The sequence below is a fragment of the Homalodisca vitripennis genome, chromosome 4 (assembly GCF_021130785.1).
Source record: "Homalodisca vitripennis isolate AUS2020 chromosome 4, UT_GWSS_2.1, whole genome shotgun sequence".
Lineage (NCBI taxonomy): Eukaryota > Metazoa > Arthropoda > Insecta > Hemiptera > Cicadellidae > Homalodisca > Homalodisca vitripennis.
The window spans coordinates 17,842,606-17,866,358 of NC_060210.1; the positions used below are offsets into that span (position 1 = coordinate 17,842,606).

Sequence of the window (23,753 nt, forward strand, 5' to 3'; positions counted from 1 at the left end):
TGTATGTTGAGTGTTGTCTATAATGTCACAGACTCACTGTTGATTCTTTCCGCAAAGCTGCACTGGTGCTACTACCTCTTGGTTCTTTATTTATGTATTATGAATGATAGGTTAATTTTGTTATAATACGTTATAAATTGTTATGTTATAGTGATAATTTCTGATGTATGTATGTTAGTAAAGGGCATCCTACAGTAAAGACATCATCCTTATCAGTATTCACAAGGAAAGACCATGTGAAACCAGTAGATGACTCGCACAATCCAAAAGTTTTAATTCCAAATATTGAAGATTTCTGCGGTATGTATTGTTCTAAGGATAATCTCCCCCTCCAGGAGTTAAGAAATTCATCAATAGTGACATTTTGGCCCAGCTTGTATGATTTAAATTTGTTATTTTAGATTATCAATAATAATTTGAATTTTTCACTCCATACTCATCCATACCTCTCCATAGAGTTCCTGTTTCTTTTTCTTTAGACCTATTTTGTCTCAGTTTTTTATTTATATAGTTACTCATACCATTAAGCCTGTTATGGCCTAAATGATATGTCTGTCTCTCTTTCTATGGTATCCCCTTGCTTTAACTCTAAGCCAATGTTTCCATTATTAGGCTAGTAGGCCTACCTTGGTTAAACTCGTTTTGGGTAGGTCTAGGTAGTAAAAACTCATGTTCACTAACATTGCCATCGTCGACATCCATAACTGCAGGTACTTGATTACCTGTAGGCCTAGATGAAGAGCAGCTAAGAATGTCATCTTCATCAATTGCCTCACAATTTGGTGATCTTTGCAACTGAGTGTAGTAAATATCAACATTAACACTATCATCAGAATCATAGTCCACAGAGCGCTCAATTTCACTCTCCCGTGCTGTCATTTTTACATCTAATTACACCACTAATATTACATATTACGGTCACAAACACTTTTCTAACGAACAATCAAATCCACCAATGTAAAACACAAGTAAATGTGTCCCGGTAAACAAGTCAAATCCCCTGTTGAATCTGCAGTCAGCTGTGGAATATCGTAAATGTTAAGACAAATGAAATAACGATAAAAAAACAGCAAAACATGTTCCTTGTATCCGCAACGTTCTCGCATTATTACTTGGTCTAAATAGTTCGGGATTTTTCCGCAAGATGATAGACTGATGGCTGGAGTTATATGAACGTCAAACCGCATAAGGCGGTCATGAGGCGCCAATTCCATCACGTTTAACCACATCAAAGGGTTTTTTCCTTCCTGAGGGAAAAGGACAGTTTGTCCCTGCGCTTAGTCCTAATAGGATCTTTGCGCCTCCCTTACTTTAATTTTGTGTCCTTAAAGTCTGAGGCTTTTGCAAAAACCAATCAGATTTATGGGCTCCTGTTCTCTAATGTCCTTGGGGCTGAGGAGATATGCTCCCAGGTATCTTTTCCGAGTTTCTACGATAGCAGGACAGTCTGGCCAAATTTTTGCAATGACATTTGTTTAATTTACTTGAAGCAATTTTTTGTATGGTTTCTACTTTCAAAGTTGTTTTTATTGAATTAGAAGACAGATTATGATGATTAAATAATTTTCATGCAAGAATGAGACAAAAAGAAAGAGTACAAGTCAGGGTGTACAGTTTTTCCAAATACACACAAATCACATTACTAAGGCTGGCAATTTTTGCATATAGAAGAAAATAAATTTTGAAAGACACAACATTTCACTCATAACACAGCTATGGTGGAAAGGATTAATTAAATGCGAATATTGAGATTAGCTCCATTTCACCTTCCTCTTAGTGCAGCGCCTGAAATCTGACACTGTCACAGAATTTACTCCTAGAATCTGGACTCTAGTATACGTCTGAAGACATTTTTTTTAATTGGTGATGAAGTTAAAAACAAAGCTTAAAAATGTAATCTATTTAAAGAGGTATTTTCATTGTCTCATCAGGTGCACAATTGAGTGCACTACGATGTTTTAGACACGATCCCAAATCATGGTGGAGCAACCAAGTTTTATACATGTAACGGTACTGCGGTGGAAAGGGTTGTCAAATTTCAGACACTGTACAAAATGGAAGATGCAATTGAGCTGAACTCAACATTCATATAAAATTTCACTTATTAAAATGACTGGCAATTATGAGGTTAAAGGCCGACCTAGCAAATCACGAATTTGACGTTATCAACGTATTCTACTCATCCTCCTGAACAAAAAATATGTATGATTTTAGGGGGTGCAAATGACAAATAACATGGTTTTAGGGGGTATATTAAAAAGTAGTTAAGTTTTTAATGTTTCAATGTTCTGTTTGTGTGCTGTGTCTGGATATCTGTAAATATTATCTGCGGCTGGGACTGATAGCGTATCTGTTATCTGAGTGCTCCGGGGCAGAAGTCAGTACTTCACAAGATACTTGATGGGCTGTCTAACAAGGTTTTAAAGTATATTATTGAGGTAATAGTTAACCCATTATCTTTCCTGTTCAATAAAATGTTGGAACAAGGATATACCCGAGGGCACTCAAGGTAACCAAGGTGATACCAGTTTACAAAAAAGGTGAAAGATTGACCCCGTCAAGTTATCGACCCATTTCTCTTGTCCCAATTATTAGTAAAATTTTTGAATCATGCATAAAGGGTCAGATTAATTCTTTTTTTATTAGCAATAACTTGTTCTGTGAGGAACAGTTTGGTTTTATGTCAGGTAAAAATACAATCAATGCAGTAGAAAATGTGGTCAGAAAAAGTTCTGGCAAATTTTGAAAAATAAACTGTTGTCATCTGCGTTACTGATTGATCTGTCAAAGCTTTTGACTGCATTAATCCTGAGATTCTAAAACAAAAGCTTTTTTGCTATGGTATAAGGGACAAGGAGCTCAGTCTATTGATATCATACTTAAGTGACAGGAAACAAATGGTTGTCCAGGAGAGGATAATATCTGTTTTTAGAAGAGTAGAGATGGGAGTTCCACAGGGATCAGTCCTTGGGCCTCTACTTTTTATTATCTCTTGTAAATGATTTTCCTTTCAATGTTCCTTGCCCTTCAATTCTATATGCGGATGATACAACGCTTGTTAATTGTAATAAAGATTTAGATAAGCTTATTATTCAAGAAAAACATGCCTTAGATATAGCAATAGAATGGTTCCACTCTAACTCTTTGATTGTAAATGACCAAAAAAAACTGAAACTATTGTATTTTTCACTGGACCATTCTATTTATAAAGAATACAAAGCCTGTTAAGCTGTTAGGTATCCATATAGATAGTAGGTTAAGCTGGGACTGTCATATGGAACAGTTATGTAAAAAACTATCTAGAGTTATCTTTCTTCTTCGAAAACTAAGAACCTGTGTCACTCTTAATACGCTGATAACTGCATATTATGCTTTTTTTCCATTCCCATATGAGGTATGGGATAATTCTATGGGGCAACTCTTGTGGGGCACAAACTGTTTTTTAAATGGCAGAAAAAGGCTCTGAGGGTAATTATAAAAATGTATCTGCTAGGGAATCCCTGTGTGCCATTGTTTAAAGAGTAACAAATAATGACTCTCCCTAATCTTTATATTTACTGTTGCGTGATGGATATCAAGCACTCTTTGAATAATCTTCCTACAAGACGAGAAACACATAATCCCTACTAGGCAAAAACTACCTTCTCGAAACAATACCAGTAAGGTTGGAAAAGACTAAATGTAGTCATGTGTGTATGAAAATAAAATTATTTAATAAATTGCCAAAAGAATTATGGTGTCTGCCCTTGAAGCAGTTTGAAATAAAACTAAAAAAGTTTCTAAAGGAAATTGTTTTTTATTCAATTGACGAATATTTGGCCTATGATTTTGACATTAGTGTCTAGAGTAGTTTTTTAGAGAATACGTAGGGTATCTGAATCTTGTTGTTTATTTATTTATTTATTGAGACCTCGTTGTTAGTAAATAACTGTTGTTGAATAATTTGTTGATTATATTGTTACCATTTTAGCTCTACTGTAGTTAAATTTTCTTTTTAGAGCATTACTCATTTAAAGTCGGATTTGTTAATATTATTATTATAAGGCTTGACTTTGTTAATCACACATTGTGTGTTTAAAAACAATAAATGTTTCTGATTCTGAATTACCTATATTGCTTAGTTTTAACCTTTCATGTTATTTTGTCCTGCTATGTATCTTATTATATATTTCAGTGTTATATTATGGTCATATTGTATGCCATTTTAATGTTTATTATAAGTTGTTGCTTTTTGGTTGTTTACCTTTTTTTACCTGTTTTGAGGCTTAAGTTGTTAAAATTGGTTATTTTGGTAAAGGTATTTGCATATGGTATGATTAAGTATGTTCTCTAATTTTATATTGTAAATAATTAAGACATAACACATACTTCAATGTATTATTAATATATTGTAAATTTTGACAACATCTATTGCATGTATAATGAATGCTTAATGATGAATAAAGATGATTGATTGATTGATTGATACTTCACATGTACTGTAGGTTGGATCGAGTGAGTGTGTGACAATCATGTATCAACCATCCACTAGTTCGACCAATCGTAGTGAATTGGTGTGTCGGAGTGTTTTGTCGGGCATGTTAAGAGTTTACGTTTCAACCGAAACGAGATTATTTCCTTATTAAAAGAGCATGGAATTTTTAATAATGAGTGTATTTGTTCGTCGTGCGGTCGCGTATTGTTTTTAAACCGGGAGACTCTGATGTTTCGTTGCGACAGAAAAATTCGTAAAAGTAGTAAAAAAAGTTTTAAATGTTGTAATTTTTTAAAATCGGCCCAGGCAGGTTCCTTTTTTGATAGAAAACATGTAAACACATAGAGACATATTTTGGCTTGGTGACCATGTTGCATTTGAAGCCACTGAGACAACGCTATATTTCTTTGGAGTTTTGCGTTTCTGCACATTCTATGGAACACATTAATGGTAAGTATTCTCTATTAATGTCCATTTATATAAGGGTTTTTCATGATTTATTAAGTTTTTTTATACTTTAAATAATTGCTTTTGCATTAAATTTCAATTTATATTTCTGATTAGCCCCTCTAGAATTTGATACTTTACTGATAGGTACTATCTCGAGGGATGTTTTTCTTTTGTTGACATCAGCGCGGGCTGCGGCCGAAGGCACTAGTATCAACCCGATAACAACTAATTAATTTGTAGCTCGAAATTAAAAACATTGTTCATTTGGGTCAAAATTTTGCTAATTTCAGTATTATTTTTCATTTACGTTTCCAAAGATGGCGCCGCATCCGACGACATCATCACGAGGTTGAATCATGGTCACAAAAGGTAACGTGACGCCCGACGCGGATGTACAACATGGAAATATTGCTCCATGCGTAAACAGTTGTTCCATTTTTTATGTTCTACAATTTCGTTATTTCTCATTTCCACCCGGTAAAACGTTATATTGTTTTGTTCTGTAGGACGATTACAATAAGTTAATAATGCTAAACTCGCATTTTGCCGCTCCGGCCGTTACTTTCACAATTACCAAATGACTTTATACTACTGATAGGATAACAATTGGTACTAAATGTGCTGTACGAATTCTTCACTGGTAATGCTTACCCTAATAAATTAATGATATTACAGTAATCGATACTATGAGAACTCAGAAACGTTTAGTGCAAACATATACAACGCACATGCATAATTCACAAGCAAAAACAATCAGTAATCTACTTTCGTTAAAGAATTTTTGAAAGGAAATAATAAAATAGGGCTCTATGAATATAATATAATTTATTACCAACTTATGGTACATCTTTACATGCAATTATGAATGTGTTATTAGGCAAAGTTAGTTCCAAGATTAGTTTTAAGATATATTTATGAGAAGAATTTTGTAGTTTAATTTTAAAATATTTACACCCTGAGCACAACTGAATTAGTTTTACAAGGGAAAGAATGTTGCAGAACTTAAATTGGAAAAAAAAACAAGGCGTTAATTTTTTAATAAGGACTCAAAAACGGAAGGATTGTATGAGCAATGAGCATGCTACTGCGGTGTGCAGTAATCACCTGGTCGGGTACTGGAGTCTATCCGCTTGCCTTCGAGTGCTAGTGGCTCTCGCAGATTGATGCCTCTCGTCTCCGAGATGGCTGCCAGTCGCTCCAGCAGGTCTGACACCGTGAGTCTCTGGTCTGGGTTCACTTGCAAACATCCACCTGCAATCCATTTGTTTTTAAATATATTTTCCGAAGAACAAAAAATATAAAATAGTAAAAATGGCTATGAGAAATACATCTTCCACTTGTAGTACTTGTATTATTAAACAGTTTTACTGATTTACTTCTATCACTAAACAATGGAAAATGTCTGAAAAATTCCTGTTAGCATCAATTGAACTATATTGTAATCACAGTATATTTTACCAGTTCATTTCGTATTTTTCACAACACATTTTCTTTAGTCACAAATAAGATGAAAACATACAGAAAATAGGAAAAAAGGACTAGTAGAAAATTCTAAAATTGCTGGTCTGAAAATCATCAAGTGAAATGGGATGAAGCCAACATAATACATCACGAGAATTTTTTTAAATGAAAACTTATTGAGGCTTCGTACATAAAATTAGCCAGACCAACTGCTAAGTCAACCTTCGGTTGAGATTAGACCACTCTGGGTACCAGTATTAAAAAAATAACTAACTAGGAAACCTAAAAAGATTAAACCTCCACCAAGATAATTCGTACACACACCATTTGTACAAACATAGGACCGGAACTGGCTTGCCTTTACCCCTTCCTCCTCCTGACCATCACCTTCTTGTCCCATTGTTTCACATTACACGACGCAGTGCCAAAGAAAGAGCGAACATCGATTTTCTTGTTTGTATCCCACTTTCATCCGTGCTGGTGTGATTGTGTTTCTCGTACTCGTGACTTGTGCTCGGGACTTGCATTCTCTGCAGTGACAATGTCTAGACTAGATTCCAAGCAGCTTTTGGGTATATTTGAATCCTTTTCTTTCCTTCTTTTCTCCTTTCCGTTCTTTATTTTTTTATGTACTAATTCCTCCTCACCTGACAAAGAGGATAGATTCCAATCCTCGAAACGTGTAACCTTTTGTAACACATAACGTTCGGCAATATCCGAAATCCTGTTATCCTATCAAAATGAGATAGGTTGAAATCCTTTGAGGGTATCTGGTTGTCTTGTTACTCTTAAAAACCCTTTGTAATGTTTTCTTGTTTTTAATTTGGATATTTAATAACAGGATAATAAACAGAATTATTGGAATATTTTGATACACTACACATAAGATGATCGTAAGTACGACTCAGGATGTACAGTTTTTCCAAATACAAACAAACCACATTTCTAAGCATAGTGTAGCTATGGTGGTTGATTCAATAATGCAAATGTTGGGTTTAGCTCCGTTTTACCTTCCGCTTAGTACGGTGTCTGAAATCTGACACTGTCACAGACTTGACTCCATGTCCGCCTGAAGACTATGTCCTTTCCAAAATTTTCTACATTATGTGTAGAAACCTCAGTTTTCTAATTTGGGATTGTTTCTAAAACACTCTTTTGAATCTCTTGAGATGAACATGGCCTCCAGATTCCAGGACTCAGGTATTACAGTGTCAGATTAGACACTGTACAAAGTGGAAGGTGGAATTGAGCTAAACTCAACACTCATACATTACTATAGACTTAAAGGATTAATGGTATCAATTTACAATAACGTGACCATGGAAAGGTATGTTCATTTTTTTTCCTGAAAACTACAATTTTTCCTGAAACAATAGTGAAGAAAAAATTCGTCGGCAACGAAAATCAAAGGAGTTACGATTTTTTGAAATCCTCTGAAAACTCTGTTTTTGACAGTACCTCTGGCAACACTATCCATATTTGACAGTTTGGTATTACTCCGTGGCTCTCTCAAATAAAGAAGGGACGCCATTTTGAACTATTTTGTTCCTCCGTGTCTATTCTTAACCTCCTAGTTCAGTAGTGGTAATGGCACACCTTTGTGTTGGATGTTCATTAAGGTAAGTGATAAGTTACTGAAATGATGCTGACTAGTACGTTAATCCTATCAACGATGCTGCGCACTGCTTGCTCTCTTAGAAAAAAAATTAACTTGAGCTTGCAAAAGTCGAATCCCAGATCACGTGATGCCCCTGCTCCTTAACGCAATAATGCCCGAAAGGCATCAATATAATACAATAATATACTTTCCCCCCAGTTTATATGCACCTGTGATAATAATACTTGGCTATAAATGCCCAACCCATGAAAAAAGTCCATTTTCCACGCTATTGTAAATAAATACCGGATTAATTATGTAAGACAAAATTTGTACTTATTAAAATATTTTTATACCACTGAAAGGACAATAATTAATACTAAATACTTGGTAAGAGTTCTTCACTGATAATCTCAATATGAACGCAGTAAGGGTTGTGATACTCACGGATGAGGGGGTGGTAGTCCAAGTACTTGGCGTCGCCGGGTGGAATCGTGTAGTTGGCGTTGAGTATCCTCAGTTTGGCGGAATCCTCAAAGGGGTGTTTGTTGTAGCAGAGCATGTACAGGAGACAGCCTAGAGCCCAGACATCACTGGGACACCCTATAGGATAGTTGTTCCAGGTGTCCACCATTTCCGGAGCGCGGTACATGGGCGTCGTACACCGGTTCATCTGGGCAACATCGATACTTCAGAACAGTTGAAGACAATACTTGGACTACACATTGGAGCTCAAAAGAAATACTTGGTGATATTTACAAATAAATTTAATATTTTCCGGCCAATTATTGAAAAGTGAATTGTAGTATTTGGCATCAAGAGGTTTAATGAAAAGTCAAATATCTCAACCGGCACAATTTAACCCTTTAACAGGTTCCTGGATTCGCGGTTACACCTGTACACCGGCTTTCGTTACATACTAAGATCCCCCAGAGCCGAGTATTTTTTCAATTTCTAGGAGTTTTTGACATAACACATTAAAGTTTATTTAAAGTTTCATAAATAAAGTAAACAATTAACAATGTTTGAAACATCAAAAATAATGTAAATTTGTCAAATAATCATAACATATTACCACTATCACACAACTATCTACGAATAATCATCGAAAACACCTCTTAAAAACTCAACGTATTACGTAACCATTCCTGAACTTGTGTACGATACAAAGCATGTTGTGTCCAAGTAGTTTTAGTATTATCCAAAAGATTGCACCACCAACTGAAAAGCTATCTTCTAGACATTTATAACATAATATAACACCAAGCACACAATATAACAGGTGATACAACAAAAATAAACAAGCTGATAATATGAAAACAATTATACTCGGGCGTGGCATTTGTTCACAAAAGTACAGTTGCACAGCATATCTTGGGCGTGGTGGTTAAAGGGTTGAAGAAAACTATTTTGAGAGTGGTTCATATCTTAAAGTCTTGTAAGTTTAATAATAGTTTAAGAAAATCATAACCTAAAACTTGCTAAAGCTTTTTACATATATAATTACCTTAACAATCCTTGTATTTGTGTTCTCACGCCGATTTCAATTTAAATTAAATCATCTTCAATCATGGATGGCATGTAGGAAGACTTATATTACTTTTACATCACCCGTTTTGGAATCGTTGTTTGATTTATAATTTAGCTTTCACTTCATCTCCAAACTCCAAACACGGTGACAATCTGTTTTGTTTGAGGTTAGGATGGTCGGCCATCAAATAACAGCACATAGGCTTTATTTTAATCATTTGTTTTGTCAAGAATTTAGACGTTTCATGTGTACATTTTTTGTATGTGATTAGTGTTTTGTAAATTTTAATTTCAACCAATGACCATGTAATGTTAGCAAACCACTCCTTAATGCTAACATCGCGCTACGCAAGGTTAGGTTTACCGCAAACGACATAACATCCATAATTTATGACATTTCTCAATGTATTTTATATAGCAATAAACTAGAAAAACGGCACTATTAATTTATCCACGTCGTCTTTATTTTATTCTAAATACTGTCGCTACACTACAGATGACAAGGATTGTTAGATGTGTATTTATATATATTTATTAACCCTTTTGCACTCCGACGTCCGAAATATCGGACAACGTTGTTTTGGCCAAAACCTCGGACGTCCGACATTTCGGACGTTTGCTGTTTAGACCAAAACCTCGGACGTCCGAAATGTCGGACGTTTGGTAAATCCTTTACACTGGCTTTATAAATTATCCAAATGCGGTAAATTTGCGATATACGCAATCTGGATAGTTGTTGGATGTAAAAACGTAGTAAATTTGTATACTCTATAGCGGTGATTTTGCAGTTTTACATTGAGTTGTAGAGGTTTGTCAACCATTTTCATCAGCTGATTTGATCCCAACTTCAACAGCTGATCTCTTCATTGTTTTGTTTAGTCTGATAAGTTATTTCAGTCAATAAGGTTATGTTGACGATCTGAGTGATATTTTTGTCAGTAACATATCAGATTCGGAATCATCTGACGATGCCAAAAGTGAAAGTGAGGGAGGTATTACGGTACTTTGGGATTATACCGACCACACCCAGACATGAATCGTTATTTGACATTTTGCTTTTACTGATTACTAGATTAGCGTAGAACAATATTTCTTCAATATAAAACAGGAATTGTCTTATCGCAAACCCCTCCCCAACCTCAGACATAGGTCAAAGTCGAGCGTCTAGTAGATAACGTGATTGCAGAGTCCCGCCGCGCGGCCTGCCGTAATCAGGATTCTCGAGAAAGATAAGATAACAGCAGCGAAAAAAATACCGATCACAATACCTGGAAATGCTTGTTGATTAATGGAATGTTAGTTCTATTACTCAACTACATCGTTTTATAACGTTCTAAGTTCATTGAAAAAGGTTTAAGCATTGGGGGCATATAACGGAACCTGACCCCATTGATAATCGTTGTAAGTTTGTAATTTTGTAATTAAAGTGTTGTTTTTTCGTTCTATCAGGTTTGTTTCTATAAATTTATATTTTTGTGTTCTTCATATTGATGCGGTTGGTATAATCCCAAAGTACCGGTATTACGGGCATAAAAAGGTATAAAAAAGTAAATATTCAATCATTTGACAAATAACTCACTATTTGGGGAAATTGTCGGAAATTACAAAACTGCCTACAAACATTTTTGTTTATAGAGGTAAGTTTATGAAATTTTATGTGAATGTTTACAATTATGTAAGAAACCTAGAAATAATAGTAGTTTATATAATGTCAATGCAATTTTTTTCAGTTATAACAGCTAAAAGTTAACTTTTGTAAAAAATTTTGCAAAAGAATTTTTTTTTATAACTGAAAAAAGGTATTACAAATAATGTAATTACAAATATATATATATATTTTTACAATATAGAATTTTATGACAAATAAAAACAAAACCAAAATTATAACTCTAACTTCTAAAATAAAAAAGTTACAACTTTTTAACAAAACCTTTACAAAATTGATAAAAAGGGCTCCGAGGTTTTCGTTAGTACTTTTTCATTAGAGGCCAAGAGTTTTTGGTAGTGACCAAAAATTTTACTCTCGAGTGCAAAGGGTTAATTAAACAATACAATATAATTCATGAATTACCAAGTTATAAAGTTGTGTTTACTATTGAGCAGCATTGATTATCTTATTTTATATCCAAACTAGCTGTTCCACATGGCTTCGCACGCTTTTTGTAAGCTTTGCTCGTGTATGAGCACTTCTGGTTCAAGTGAATTATATTGTCAACGCCGATGTAGAGTTTACCTTGTTGACATTATCAAGATAATCTGCCAAAAGTGTATGTTTATAGCCATTGTACACGTACATGTACTTAATAATAAAGTGGTCTAACATTCAAGCTATAAGGCCAAACAGAAATTCATTTGAAAGACAAATATCCATAAAAACTTAGCGCCTTCACATAGTGTGTGGTTATTATACACAACTATCTCGTAATTGTAGTTTACAATGTGCAGGCGCTTTGATAACATATATTTTGCAGCGCCTCCTGGTGGTGAGTTACATCCATGGGCATAGCATACAAACCTACGCGGAAAAATACATATACATACTAATTTTCATAATGATCGGTCAAATAGTTTCTGAGTCTATAAAGGACAAACACACAAACATTCATTTATATATATATATATATATATATATATATATATATATATATATATATAGATTTGAAGATTCTATTATCATAAATTGTGGACTAACCATATGTTTTTTCTCATGGAAGATTCTTAACCACCCACACATTCATGGACTGAAGATTACCGTATAATACCGGATGAGTGTGAAGACTAATAAAGTAAACAGAAAGACTGGCTGGTTTTAACGAAAGTGGAGTCTTTTCAAATAAACGTAACGTTCATGGAAAGTCATATCAACATATAGGTATCGTGAACATATATAAGTTGGTTAAACATACTTGGTCCTCAAGCATTGCCCTCTGCTGGGCCGTCCAGCTATTGTTGGGTTGGTACGTCTGAGTTGTTGCACTGCCAAAATCACACAACTTTATTTTACCTTCAGTGTCGAGTAAGAGGTTCTCGATCTGAAACATAACAAAAAGGTGACTATGAACCTGTCTGTACATAGTGTAATAAACAACTCATGTGTTGTAGTGTTATAAACTGTAGTTGGTGAATATTTAATGGGTTTTTATTTCAAATTTCAATACCCAACATGCAATAAATATTTGCTGTCGTATTGTAATGAAATCATGATGTAATAAACTGGTACAGTCACACTTAGTTGGGTGCCAGGCCATGAGGGCATTTACGAAAACGAAAAAGCAGATACTCTTGCCAAAATAGGTACAAAATCCCTTATGGTAGGGCCTGAGCCAGGCTGTGGAGTAGCCTTCTCTTACAGCAAAGCTCTTGTAAAATATTGGGAAAAGAGGATTAGATCCTTAAACTGGAGTAGGATCTCAGGACTAAGACGATCTAAAATGTTTACCTCTCCTTATGCCAATGGGTAGGCAGCTCTCCTAGAACAAAGTAAGGAGGATATAAGATTGATTAAGGATATTGACAAAACATAGTCCCTTTGGAAAACTTCTTATGAAGGTGGGTCTTAGACTGATGAATACAGACTCTGCAGGGAAGCAGAAGAATCAGCAATACACAAGGCTAAACTGTCCTGCCATATCAAAAAGTTGGAAAAGATTCCTAGGGTCGTATCTTCTCAGTCCCAAGGACATCAGACAACAGGAGCCCTCAAATTAGATTGGCTTCTTTAAAAGTCTCAGATTCTGAGGGCACGAACATAAATAAGGGAGACACAAAGGTCCTTTTAGGACTACGTGCGGAGACAACAGTCGCTTTCCCTTGAGAATAAAAAAAATAAACCGGTAAGTACATTTCCAAGATGTTATTAAGCAACGAAGCTACACCCAACGAAGCTATTAAGCATGTTGCCAATGTGAAAGTAATATTACATAGCCAATGGACAGGAAATTAAGTCGCAGCTGTTTTTATTATTTTCTTCATTGTTTTATGAATAGTTTGATACATAATACATATAAATTTTACATCATATAATACATTATATTTCACAATTATATAATACATTTTGTCTTATGGGACATTGCTGATTATTCCATTTTTTATTCTTATATTGACATAACTTTTAAAATATTTATGTTTTGCTACATATTTTATGTCGACTACAATGCTCTTCACTACCTTCGGCAGTTATAGAAAATATCAATCTTATCTAAAAAGATTTTTACAAACAAGACTTACTCCACAAATGCCTGGATGAAAAGACTCAAAGTCTAAATTATTCTTTCAATAATTTTTTATGGTCAAGGGTACCAAAACGAGTTTTTGTTGAACTTGAAATACTCATAATAGGAGTTTGGAATTATATAGTAACTTACAACCCTGGTTACCTATGTGTTTTTGGCTAAAAGTGCTTGTTCAAATAAAAGCTGATTGAAAAAAGCTGATCCAATGACAAAGATGGCCGGAGCAATAGCTAGAACTAGATTTGACTAGAACTAGACTTGAACAGATTGTTTGGTTACGAGTGTTGTGTTCATGAATTTTGTGTTTAAAATTTAGGAAGTTAGGATTTTTATGTATGTAAATCATTATCATATATATACAAAATTTTAACAGTTTAAAAAGGAAAATCTTTGAAGTAAGGTTCCCTATGCTCTCTAGAGTCAAGCTTTTTAAGAGCCCCTGTATGCTAAACCATTTTGAAAGAGTTGCGGAGGAGCCAAAGGTAACAATGCCAACTTTGTAACTCTGGAAAACTACAAAATTAACCAGCACTGGTCTAACTACACCCTTTAACAAGAAATTGTTGTCCACTTGGGCAGAGATCACAGAAAGATCACCGATCACAGAAAGATCACTGATCGTACAATTCTTTCAATGCTATTAACTGCAAAAACTTCTGCTTTATGACAAAATAGAATTAGAAAGTCAATAAGAACTCACCTTCAGATCGCGGTGCACTATGGGAGGACTTTGGTTGTGCATGTGCTTGACTGCCTGGCACGTCTGCCAGAAAACACGACACACAACATCTGGTGGTAGAGGAGTGGTACGAGAGGTTAAAACGTCTATAAGGCTGCCACCTGCAATAATCATTATATTCGTTCAGTCTCAAATTAATTACTTCAAATGTTCTTTGAAATGTCAATGGAATTTTTACAAAATTAAAAACTGTTACAGCCATCTTCCGCTTCCCCTTGCTTGGGTGCATTTACAAAATATAATGTTGCAAATCAAATTTGCTGCACATGTTTCAATTTATAATTATAAAAATGTAATGATCACGTTCACGTGCCCTCAATATTAATTCACTTCAAATTATTGATTTATTCCATAGATGAAATTATTTTCATTTTTAAAGTCTAATTTTCACCCTATCGAAGCAAGGGCAATAAAGGATCTCATTGGCTTGTATACAATTTGTAAGCGTTATTAAATTGGAAATAGAAATTAAGTCTACCTATAAAATTATTTCTATACAGAAGATGACATGTGTTTAAATAATACGTTCAAAGTGTCAAAAAAAGCTATGAGGAATTATACTTAATACCTTAACTGTTGTGACAAAACAGCGAAAGAAACCCACATTATAAAACAGTAAAGCAAAAAAATATAAACACAAACACTAAATTAGTAATCAATTTATTAACACTACAAAAATGTAACAAACATTTTCTATAGTTTTGGCAAGTGATTAAAATTTAATGGATAAAAATCTAAATTTTAATTTAAGCCCACTAGCCTATAAGCAAGATAAGCTCTGAATTAAAAAAACTAAAATTAAATGCTACAGAAATTATAAGCCAATAGTTTTCTAAAAAAAATAAAATTATTTGCTCTCCTAGTATTAACACCCCATATTCTATAATTAAGCCAAGCGCATTGAATTTAGAATCTGAGATAATTAATTATTTGAGTTTTTGGGAGGCATATGGGCTATCTATTCAATGGCTTAAAAATAATGTTACATACTCAGGAATCTTACGGATATTAAAATTAAATCAACTAAAATCTACAATGACATTAGTAGGTACTACATGAATAACAAGAATGTCATTGACATATTCACAACGACATGACACTGGTGAGTTACACAGTTATTATGAATGTGGTTTTGACCCAGCATGCAACAATATGTTTCAAATTGTTGTAAATACACGTCTAGAAAGCAGGCTGTTTAATGTTAACTACGTCCACCAGCAAAATTGTGGGAACATTTAGGTATATCAGGAACATGTCGACACAACAGGCAACAATATGTTTTAAATTATTGTATATACGGTCTAGAAATTTGGCTGTTTAATGTTAACTACGTCCACCAGCAAAATCATGGGAACATTTGGGTACATCAGGAACACTTTTACTAACTTACTAATGAATCTGGGATTAACAAAATGTAAACACCATTAATTCTTCTTTTACCTGTATGGACAATTTTTGTAATATAATATATTGGTTATCTACAATATTTACAGTCAATTGTTCAATTGCATTTATCACCACATCACTATTCTACATAACTTCTGAATTACTATTTCCAGAATTTGAGTAGCAATTTCTGATTTTTCTGAGATTAACGCATCTTCTACATCACTGTCACAAATTGCTATGAGGACACTTTGCACTTTAGGGCGTGACCAACCGGTCAGTCACACAATAATGATGTTAACTTCTGATGATGTATGACCATATACAACCATAACAGACTTACCTAAGCAACAAACTCTATTTCAGCCATATGCCATATTATACCCAATTAGATACATCAAATAAAAAAGTCTGCAATAGATTCTGGTCATCGTGGACATGTTAACCCTTCGCACGCCATTAATAAATCCATTAACTTTCCTATAACATCAAGTAAAAAAAATATTTTTCTTTAAGTTTAAAGCTAATTTTTATTATAAAAATTAAGCCGTTGGTCCCTAGGTTAAGTGTTAGAGAGGGCTGCTTAGCCCTGTTTATTTCAAATAAATTTAAATTAAATTAAATACACCTCGTTGCATTACAAAACAAGATAAATATTTCAAACTAATCACAACACGATGAAGAATAATAATGAGATACGTAGTAGATGCGCACTTGTGACAACCAAAAAAGTAGTAATACATGCCACGGATATTTTTGGTTATGGCTCTGTAGGAGACACAGAACTTACGAGTAGGTGGTTGGAGTTAGACAAAGGGCGCCCCCCACACCCTGCCGCTGAGTGAAGGTCGTTTATAAATATTTCATTGGCAATTGCGATAAGCACAGGGCATTTTAAAGGCCTTTTTTTAACTAAAAAAACTCTCCAAGCGACATAATCTATTATATCGGATATAACTGTATTTGGCGTTTTGGTCAAGTCTACCATTCTAATATATCCATATACGGCGTGGGAAGGGTTAAAAATTTGTTTATAACTAAAAAAAACTATTGCCAACAATGATTAAATCTTAATAAAAAGATAACTGAAGTTTGAAGTTATCTAAAAAAAGTATGTAAAGCAAGAAGTCACATGTTACTCCTTCACAGGAAACCGTATGGTTCAGTTTTTGAACTAAAAGTCATTCTTTATTGTAAAATCAAATACTTCTGCTTTAAAACCACTCTTGAACAACTGAAAATATTAAAAGATACAATAATGGAGATCCCGAAATTTCGACAAACTTGTTTTCTGCAATGAAGTTTTTCTCCAAACTAATTTTACGGTTAACATTTAAAGCAACGTTTATATAAACCACCTGGTAATATCCGTCTTACTGAACTCTTAGCCACTGCAAAGGAATTATCTAGTTTTAAATCTGCCTCCTAAGTACACTGCAGTAATGTAACATAAAGTAACAGACCGACACACAGTTCGGTGAGCAGCAAGTACTCCGCCATGCCGTGACCAGACCGTGTCTTGTCGATGAAGGCTGCGGACAGGAACTGGATAATGTGGGGATGGCCAGCCAGCTGTTTCTGTGCATTCGCTCAGGACTGTAGTACAAGACTTGACTTGTTTACACAAAGTACAAATCAGTAAAATAAATATTAATAGTGCTTTACCTAACTAGTTGTGTGACAACAGCCATACCAGTATTAAAGTTGTAAGACAAAATGTTTTGTTACATTCAGTTTAGTGTTTGATTCTTATCTTCCCATAAATGGTCTAAAACAATTAAAAATCCTTGAAAATACATAACTTTAAGATTTTAAATTCCACTTTTGTCATAGCATGAAACACAATGTTTTATTTTTTATATGTTGAACAATTACAAAAATACTTAACTTAACTCTGATGCCTATCAAAAGAAAATCTCTGCTGCTCTCAGCTTGTGCAGGCTTACCTTTAAAGGGGTTGTACTTACTAATGCATTGACAGATTTCGTTGAACCAAGTACCACTGGAATTGTAATAAAATTGTTAAAATAGTTCGTGTCAAGTACATTTCTATATTAGTTTTTTTATTATCTGATTTTTTAAATAATCAACAGATGCCATTATTAATAAATTACATAATTATTTCTTTTATTTTCGTCTTATCTATTCAGACCTATGAGCTAGAGCCAAATTTGGTTTCTTAGCTTAACTAGTTTTAGAAACAATGGCAGCTTAACGAGACATTTCTCCACCTATGTTTATATGACATTTTTTGTTTGAAATGATGAGTACTATAAGTCACAGAAGTTTGTGACACCACTTTTTGAACACCCTGTATTTTTTCCTGAACACCCTGTAAATTTCCTTACTTGTATGTTGCCTATGATACATTCACTACCGCATGTTACAAAAATGGTACACGGTAACACACATAGCATCAGTCACTGAGCCACGTGGCAACACAAAATTTTAAAACAAATGTTTGTGACACATTAATGTTATAACAAATATGTGAAAAATCTTACAAACTACATATTATGTGTATAGGTAGTTTGTATATACATGTTTTTCTTAAGCCAACCCTATGTATTAAAGGATACAAGGATGTTAACTTCTTGAATAATGGCTTTGTTCGCTTCTTCGTCGGCAGCCATTAACCTCTGCAAAGGATTGAGTGATTAATATACACATAATGATACTTGTAAATAATTCAATTTTATGACTGCACTTTTCTAGTGACAAGGAAGGCGTACCCATCCTAGTCACCTTGTTTACAAACATAATTTATTTGCTATACTAAAATAATGTAAAAACTACTGAATGTGCATTACAATATCACTGCTGAATATGTATTACAATAAGTTAATCAATCATATAAGCTACCAGATTTTTATAACTCAACTTTTGTGACTAATTAAATTTTGTGTTAATACATTACTAAACCACATTAACACATTAGCTGCGGCAGATGCCTTACAGCACACATGTGCAAGTTGTTAGTCTCACTCAATATAAAGCTACAATGAAGTTGTTAACTTCATATATTATAGTTTTTGTTTTTAGGACAAGAAGCTTAGAAATTGCAGGAAGTCCTGTCAGGACTGTTTCCGGAGTGACGGGATATTTTGGATGGGTAAAGTTGACGGTAAGGGCCACCTCCTTTAGAGAGCCATGAGGAAGAATTTAGGGCACTGATTCCAAATCATGTCCTCGGATGAAGAGGAAGCCAGCTCTGAACCAGCCTCTCCAGTCAAAGCAGGAAGGGAGTGGCACACCCTTATGTCTAGGCTAGCAAGGAGCTTTTACACTTAGGGAAAGAACCCCACCAACTGCAACAGTCCTGCAGTAGACTAGAGCAACAAAACGTGGTATAACACCTACAATTAATAAATTTAAAAATGAATCTAAATTTGTATCTTAGGTGGTAAAATAAACTGTTATACATGTATATGATAGATGTGTATTTTCTAACATAGATAAATAGCTCCAAACTTTGATCTCAACGTCATAATTAATATAAATTATCAAAGAATTTAAATTGAATTATTACCTTTAAGGCATACTCCTTCCCCGTATCGCATGCTTGGGCTACAAAAACAAAGGCAAATCCTCCTGGAAAAGAACATAATATTCACATAAATAACAATAAGATTATATAGTGTACTATAAGATAATCCTAACGTATGCAAATTCCAAGCAAATTGGTCACCCAGTTTTCAACGCTTCGAGCACTCTGTAAAAGCCGCAGTAAAGGTGTTATTTTTGAGCCAATTTTCAGTTAAGCAAATAACACGAACTGGCCTTCTCAGATTGCTTAAAAAGCTATCTAGTATATCTGGCTTTTTATTAAGGCATTTAACATTAAAAAACAACAATTCAAATTCAATAATTCATCTGTCATTGGTGATTTATGTTTGGTAGACGTACTATATTTAGTTAGGCATTAGTAGTCTTATTTGTATTTCTAATTAAGTATTTTACAGGTCCTATCAACACAGAAAGAATGTTTGACAGAATGTTAATGTTTAATAAGAATATACTAGTAGTAGGTTAACATTATGAGGATTTTTCCTGTGAAGTTTTTATTTTTATCCTAGTCTTCAGCTTTTTTATATTTTATTTTATTTCCTTTCAACGGTCAAGACCAATTTACAATATTATAAACATATTACAAGCTAGCTAATTACAGCAGTACTTAACGTCATAGGGACAAACCAAACATGCAACTGGACTTTATATTTCTAGACACAATGAACTATATATATATACATTAAATTTGTATAAACGCCAATAGCCTTATTTAATTTTGATAAACAATGAATCACAAAAAGTACTTGCTCCGCCGGGACTCGAACCCGGGTCTCTCACTTGCCGGGTGAATGTGCTACCATTACACCACAGAGCCCTCACTTTTTACGATTCAATGATATTGTATTTGGCCGCATCTGTCATATATGCGTTTAAATAACCAAACTAACATATGATCGGAAAACCAAACACCTGTCAAATGGCTTTTATTTACATTAAATTTGTATAAATGGCAATAGCCTTATTTAATTTCAATAAAAAATGAATCACAAAAAGTACTTGCTCCGCCAGGACTCGAACCCGGATCTCTCACTTGCCGGGTGAATGTGCTACCATTACACCACGTGTTAGTTTGGTTATTTAAACGCATATATGACAGATACAATATCATTGAATCGTAAAAAGTGAGGGCTCTGTGGTGTAATGGTAGCACATTCACCCGGCAAGTGAGAGTTTCGGGTTCGAGTCCCGGCAGAGCAAGTACTTTTTGTGATTCATTGTTTATCGAAATTACATATATATAAATTATAATGAATATAATGGTAATGTTAAATAATAAATTTATTTGATTAATATACATGTATACTGCATGATGTAATTTTCAATGGTTAAGTAAAAATGAAAAAAAAACAACAGCTGTATAAAAATGGTGCAAATAAACAATCTAGAAATAAGTAACATGGCAAATAAACTATCCATAAATAGCAGAAAATAAAACATCGATCTGTGGTGTTTCCCCTTAAACAGACCCCATTTGTTTGCTTTACATTCTCAATGTTCACTTAAGCGGCATTCATCAGTTTCTTTGATACAGGTCTAAAACACTTACATTGATCAAATACTTTAGTTGCCATTTCATATTTCACCCCATTCTACTGGTGCTCTCCTCTCCAATCAATCTATAACTCTTCTAGGCCTACTAACTTAATACACTCCTATTATTCTCATCACCAATTGCCTTACTAAATCATGTAGAATACACAATTTACAGATAATCATAGAATTACGAGCAGTCATTTCAGCCATGAAACAAACAGGCTATTGACCTATGATCTTTGTGAGCAAAAAGCATGTAACACGCAAGCAGTTCCTTCCCTCTACGAGCCGCTGAAATGAAGTGAAGCTAAAGTTGCTAACATGAAATTTAGGTCCAACTTTTATGGACGTCTTCCCTTCTGTTTAATACCAAATAAGAGTTAGTCTGTAAATAAATAAATTAAACCAATCAAGATATTTTTGAACAGAAAGTATATTTATTTATTTCACTTCCAATGGTAAACCCAATGTACAATAATAGTAAATAAAAGATCTATGGGTAGGATACGATAAGAGAACCCGGTTTTTTATATCGAAATTGGCAAACGATATTACTTAATCATAGCCATCGATAATCAATTTATACTGATTAATTATTTTGAACAATTAACTTAAATAATCTATACCAACAGCTGTAAACACTTTCAAATAATACACATAGGGTAATATTTCAATTTTACATAAATAACATTTGATTATTAAAAATGGCAGTCAATTTTAGAAAACTACACGACATTGCTTTGAAAAATGATGACATGTTTTTTGTGGGTTCAACATATTGGACTCGTACCGAAAAACTCATTATGTGAAATTTGTGGATAAGAAACAACTGTAACCATGGGAGTAGCAAATATCCTAAGCTGACTGGGGGTCTCCAGTTATCCTAATTTTGGTTATAATAATTTGTTTGATCACTGTAAATATTAAATTCATATTTTAATTTAAAACATATAGTTGTTATTGAGGACTGTAGATACTTTTATATCGATTGATTGTCTAGGATTTGAGATGCGAATATTAGGTATCGATGATTACATTCTTCAATAGAAAAAAACCGGGTCCGCTTATCGTACCCTACCCATAGATCTTTTATTTACTATTATTGTAGAATATTGCATAATCTAAGCTTCAATTTAGGTACTATCTCAAGGGATTTTTTTTCTTATATCATCAGAAGTGTGGGGTGGCAAAGCATGCACAGATGGCCAGGAGTATTTGCGAATGGTACTTTCCTGACCTCAATTCACATGTCAGATTGTCCAACGTGATTCGTCTTCGGATAAGATCACGTGAGCGCTAATATTAACAGTGATCAAACAAATTATTATAACCAAAATTAGGAAAACTGAAGACGACCATATTTGCTCCTCTCACAGTTACATTTCTTTCTTTCCCACAAGTTTTACATAATGGGTCTTTCGGTACGAGTCCTACTTGTTGAAACTACGAAAAACTTGTCTTATAACCTTTAAAAGCAATGTCTTGTAGTTTTCTAAAATTGATTGCCATTTTAATAATCAAAATGTTATTTATGTAAAATTGAAATATTATTTTACGTGTATTATTTGAAATTGTTTACAGCAGTTGATATAGATTATTTACGTTAATTATTGTTCAAAATAATTAGTTATTATCGATTGATTATATCGATAGGCTAGTTATGATTAAGTAATATCGTTTGCCAGTTTCGATATAAAAAACCGGATCCGCTTATCGTACCCCACCCAAAACCGGGTCTGCTTATCGTACCCTACCCAAAACCGGGTCTGCTTATCGTACCCTACCCATTTCGATAAGCATAAGTAATGCAGATTCGATTGTTGTGGTGTGAATAGCGATAATTAGAATGTTTTTGTATTAAACAGTTCAGGTATTTCTAATCAATAATTTGTTATACAGCTTCGATTGTAGTGGTAGCCACTTAACTTAACTACACTGCAGCCCCTTTTGCTGCAATGCCTTCCTGTTTCATCCTAAGTATTTTATTTCAGATTTGCATCTGGTCACCCTGAACAGGCCAGGATTTAAGATTTCTACATAACAGGTGGAACTTCATATATAATTATAGCTCTGGTCACATGTAGCTTAAGAGTAATCTACATTGGGAACATCAGAGCAGAGCATCAAACACTCTATTCAAAGTGAATCTTGATCATGTATAGTTAGTTTATATAAAATAAGAAATGTGTAAACAGCTTCATAACTAGTGATGAAGCTTTTATTTGATTTCAAAGGGATATAATTTATAATTTTTACATAATTTTTAAAAAGTGTAAAATTTATAACAATTAATTCTTTTATTTTAAATTAATGGATAAACTGGAGTGTTATCTCTTAACACCTACCTTCTGCAATAACTTTTTTCACTCTTAGTTTTACACTTCCAATCTCTACAACTTGACCAAGGAGTTCATTTCCTTGACCAGGTGCACTATTGCTACTAAAATAACCAAATGCAGATTTAAACAGCTCAGACATATTTATTATATTAAAAGTTCAATCCCGTAATACAAAACATATCCCGTAAAACAAATGACACAAAGTATAAACGATTTCAACTTTACCTATCACTCACTCACTATTGCCAAAATGCAAACTGAACTAACAGCTGTTCATTTTCATATATCGATGAATAAGTTGGCCAATGCCAATCAAATTAAAATTTAACAGAGAAGATGTTAACACCTAAAATTAAATTCAATGCTAGCTATGGACTATGTAAACGTATATTTGTACTATTTAAGCAGAAATAAAGAATGTTTAAGTGAAAAATCCAACACT

At 33.8% G+C, this 23,753-nt stretch overlaps 1 protein-coding gene across 2 annotated transcripts in view; it reads right to left on the bottom strand.

The window, feature by feature from the left end:
• The window catches only part of LOC124359002 (cyclin-G-associated kinase), a 107,859-nt gene extending 84,286 nt beyond the window's left edge, over positions 1 to 23,573 (bottom strand). For both annotated transcript variants that reach the window (XM_046811329.1, XM_046811330.1), the window contains exons 1-8: positions 23,318 to 23,573; positions 19,399 to 19,460; positions 18,449 to 18,508; positions 17,333 to 17,447; positions 14,445 to 14,584; positions 12,419 to 12,544; positions 8,430 to 8,655; positions 6,029 to 6,175 (exon numbers count right to left, since the gene is read on the bottom strand). In XM_046811329.1, coding sequence (XP_046667285.1) covers positions 6,029 to 6,175; positions 8,430 to 8,655; positions 12,419 to 12,544; positions 14,445 to 14,584; positions 17,333 to 17,447; positions 18,449 to 18,508; positions 19,399 to 19,460; positions 23,318 to 23,450 — 1,009 coding nt within the window. In that variant the 5' untranslated portion in view covers positions 23,451 to 23,573. The remainder of the gene's footprint in view (positions 1 to 6,028; positions 6,176 to 8,429; positions 8,656 to 12,418; positions 12,545 to 14,444; positions 14,585 to 17,332; positions 17,448 to 18,448; positions 18,509 to 19,398; positions 19,461 to 23,317) is intronic.
• Between the last annotated feature and the right edge of the window lie 180 nt (positions 23,574 to 23,753).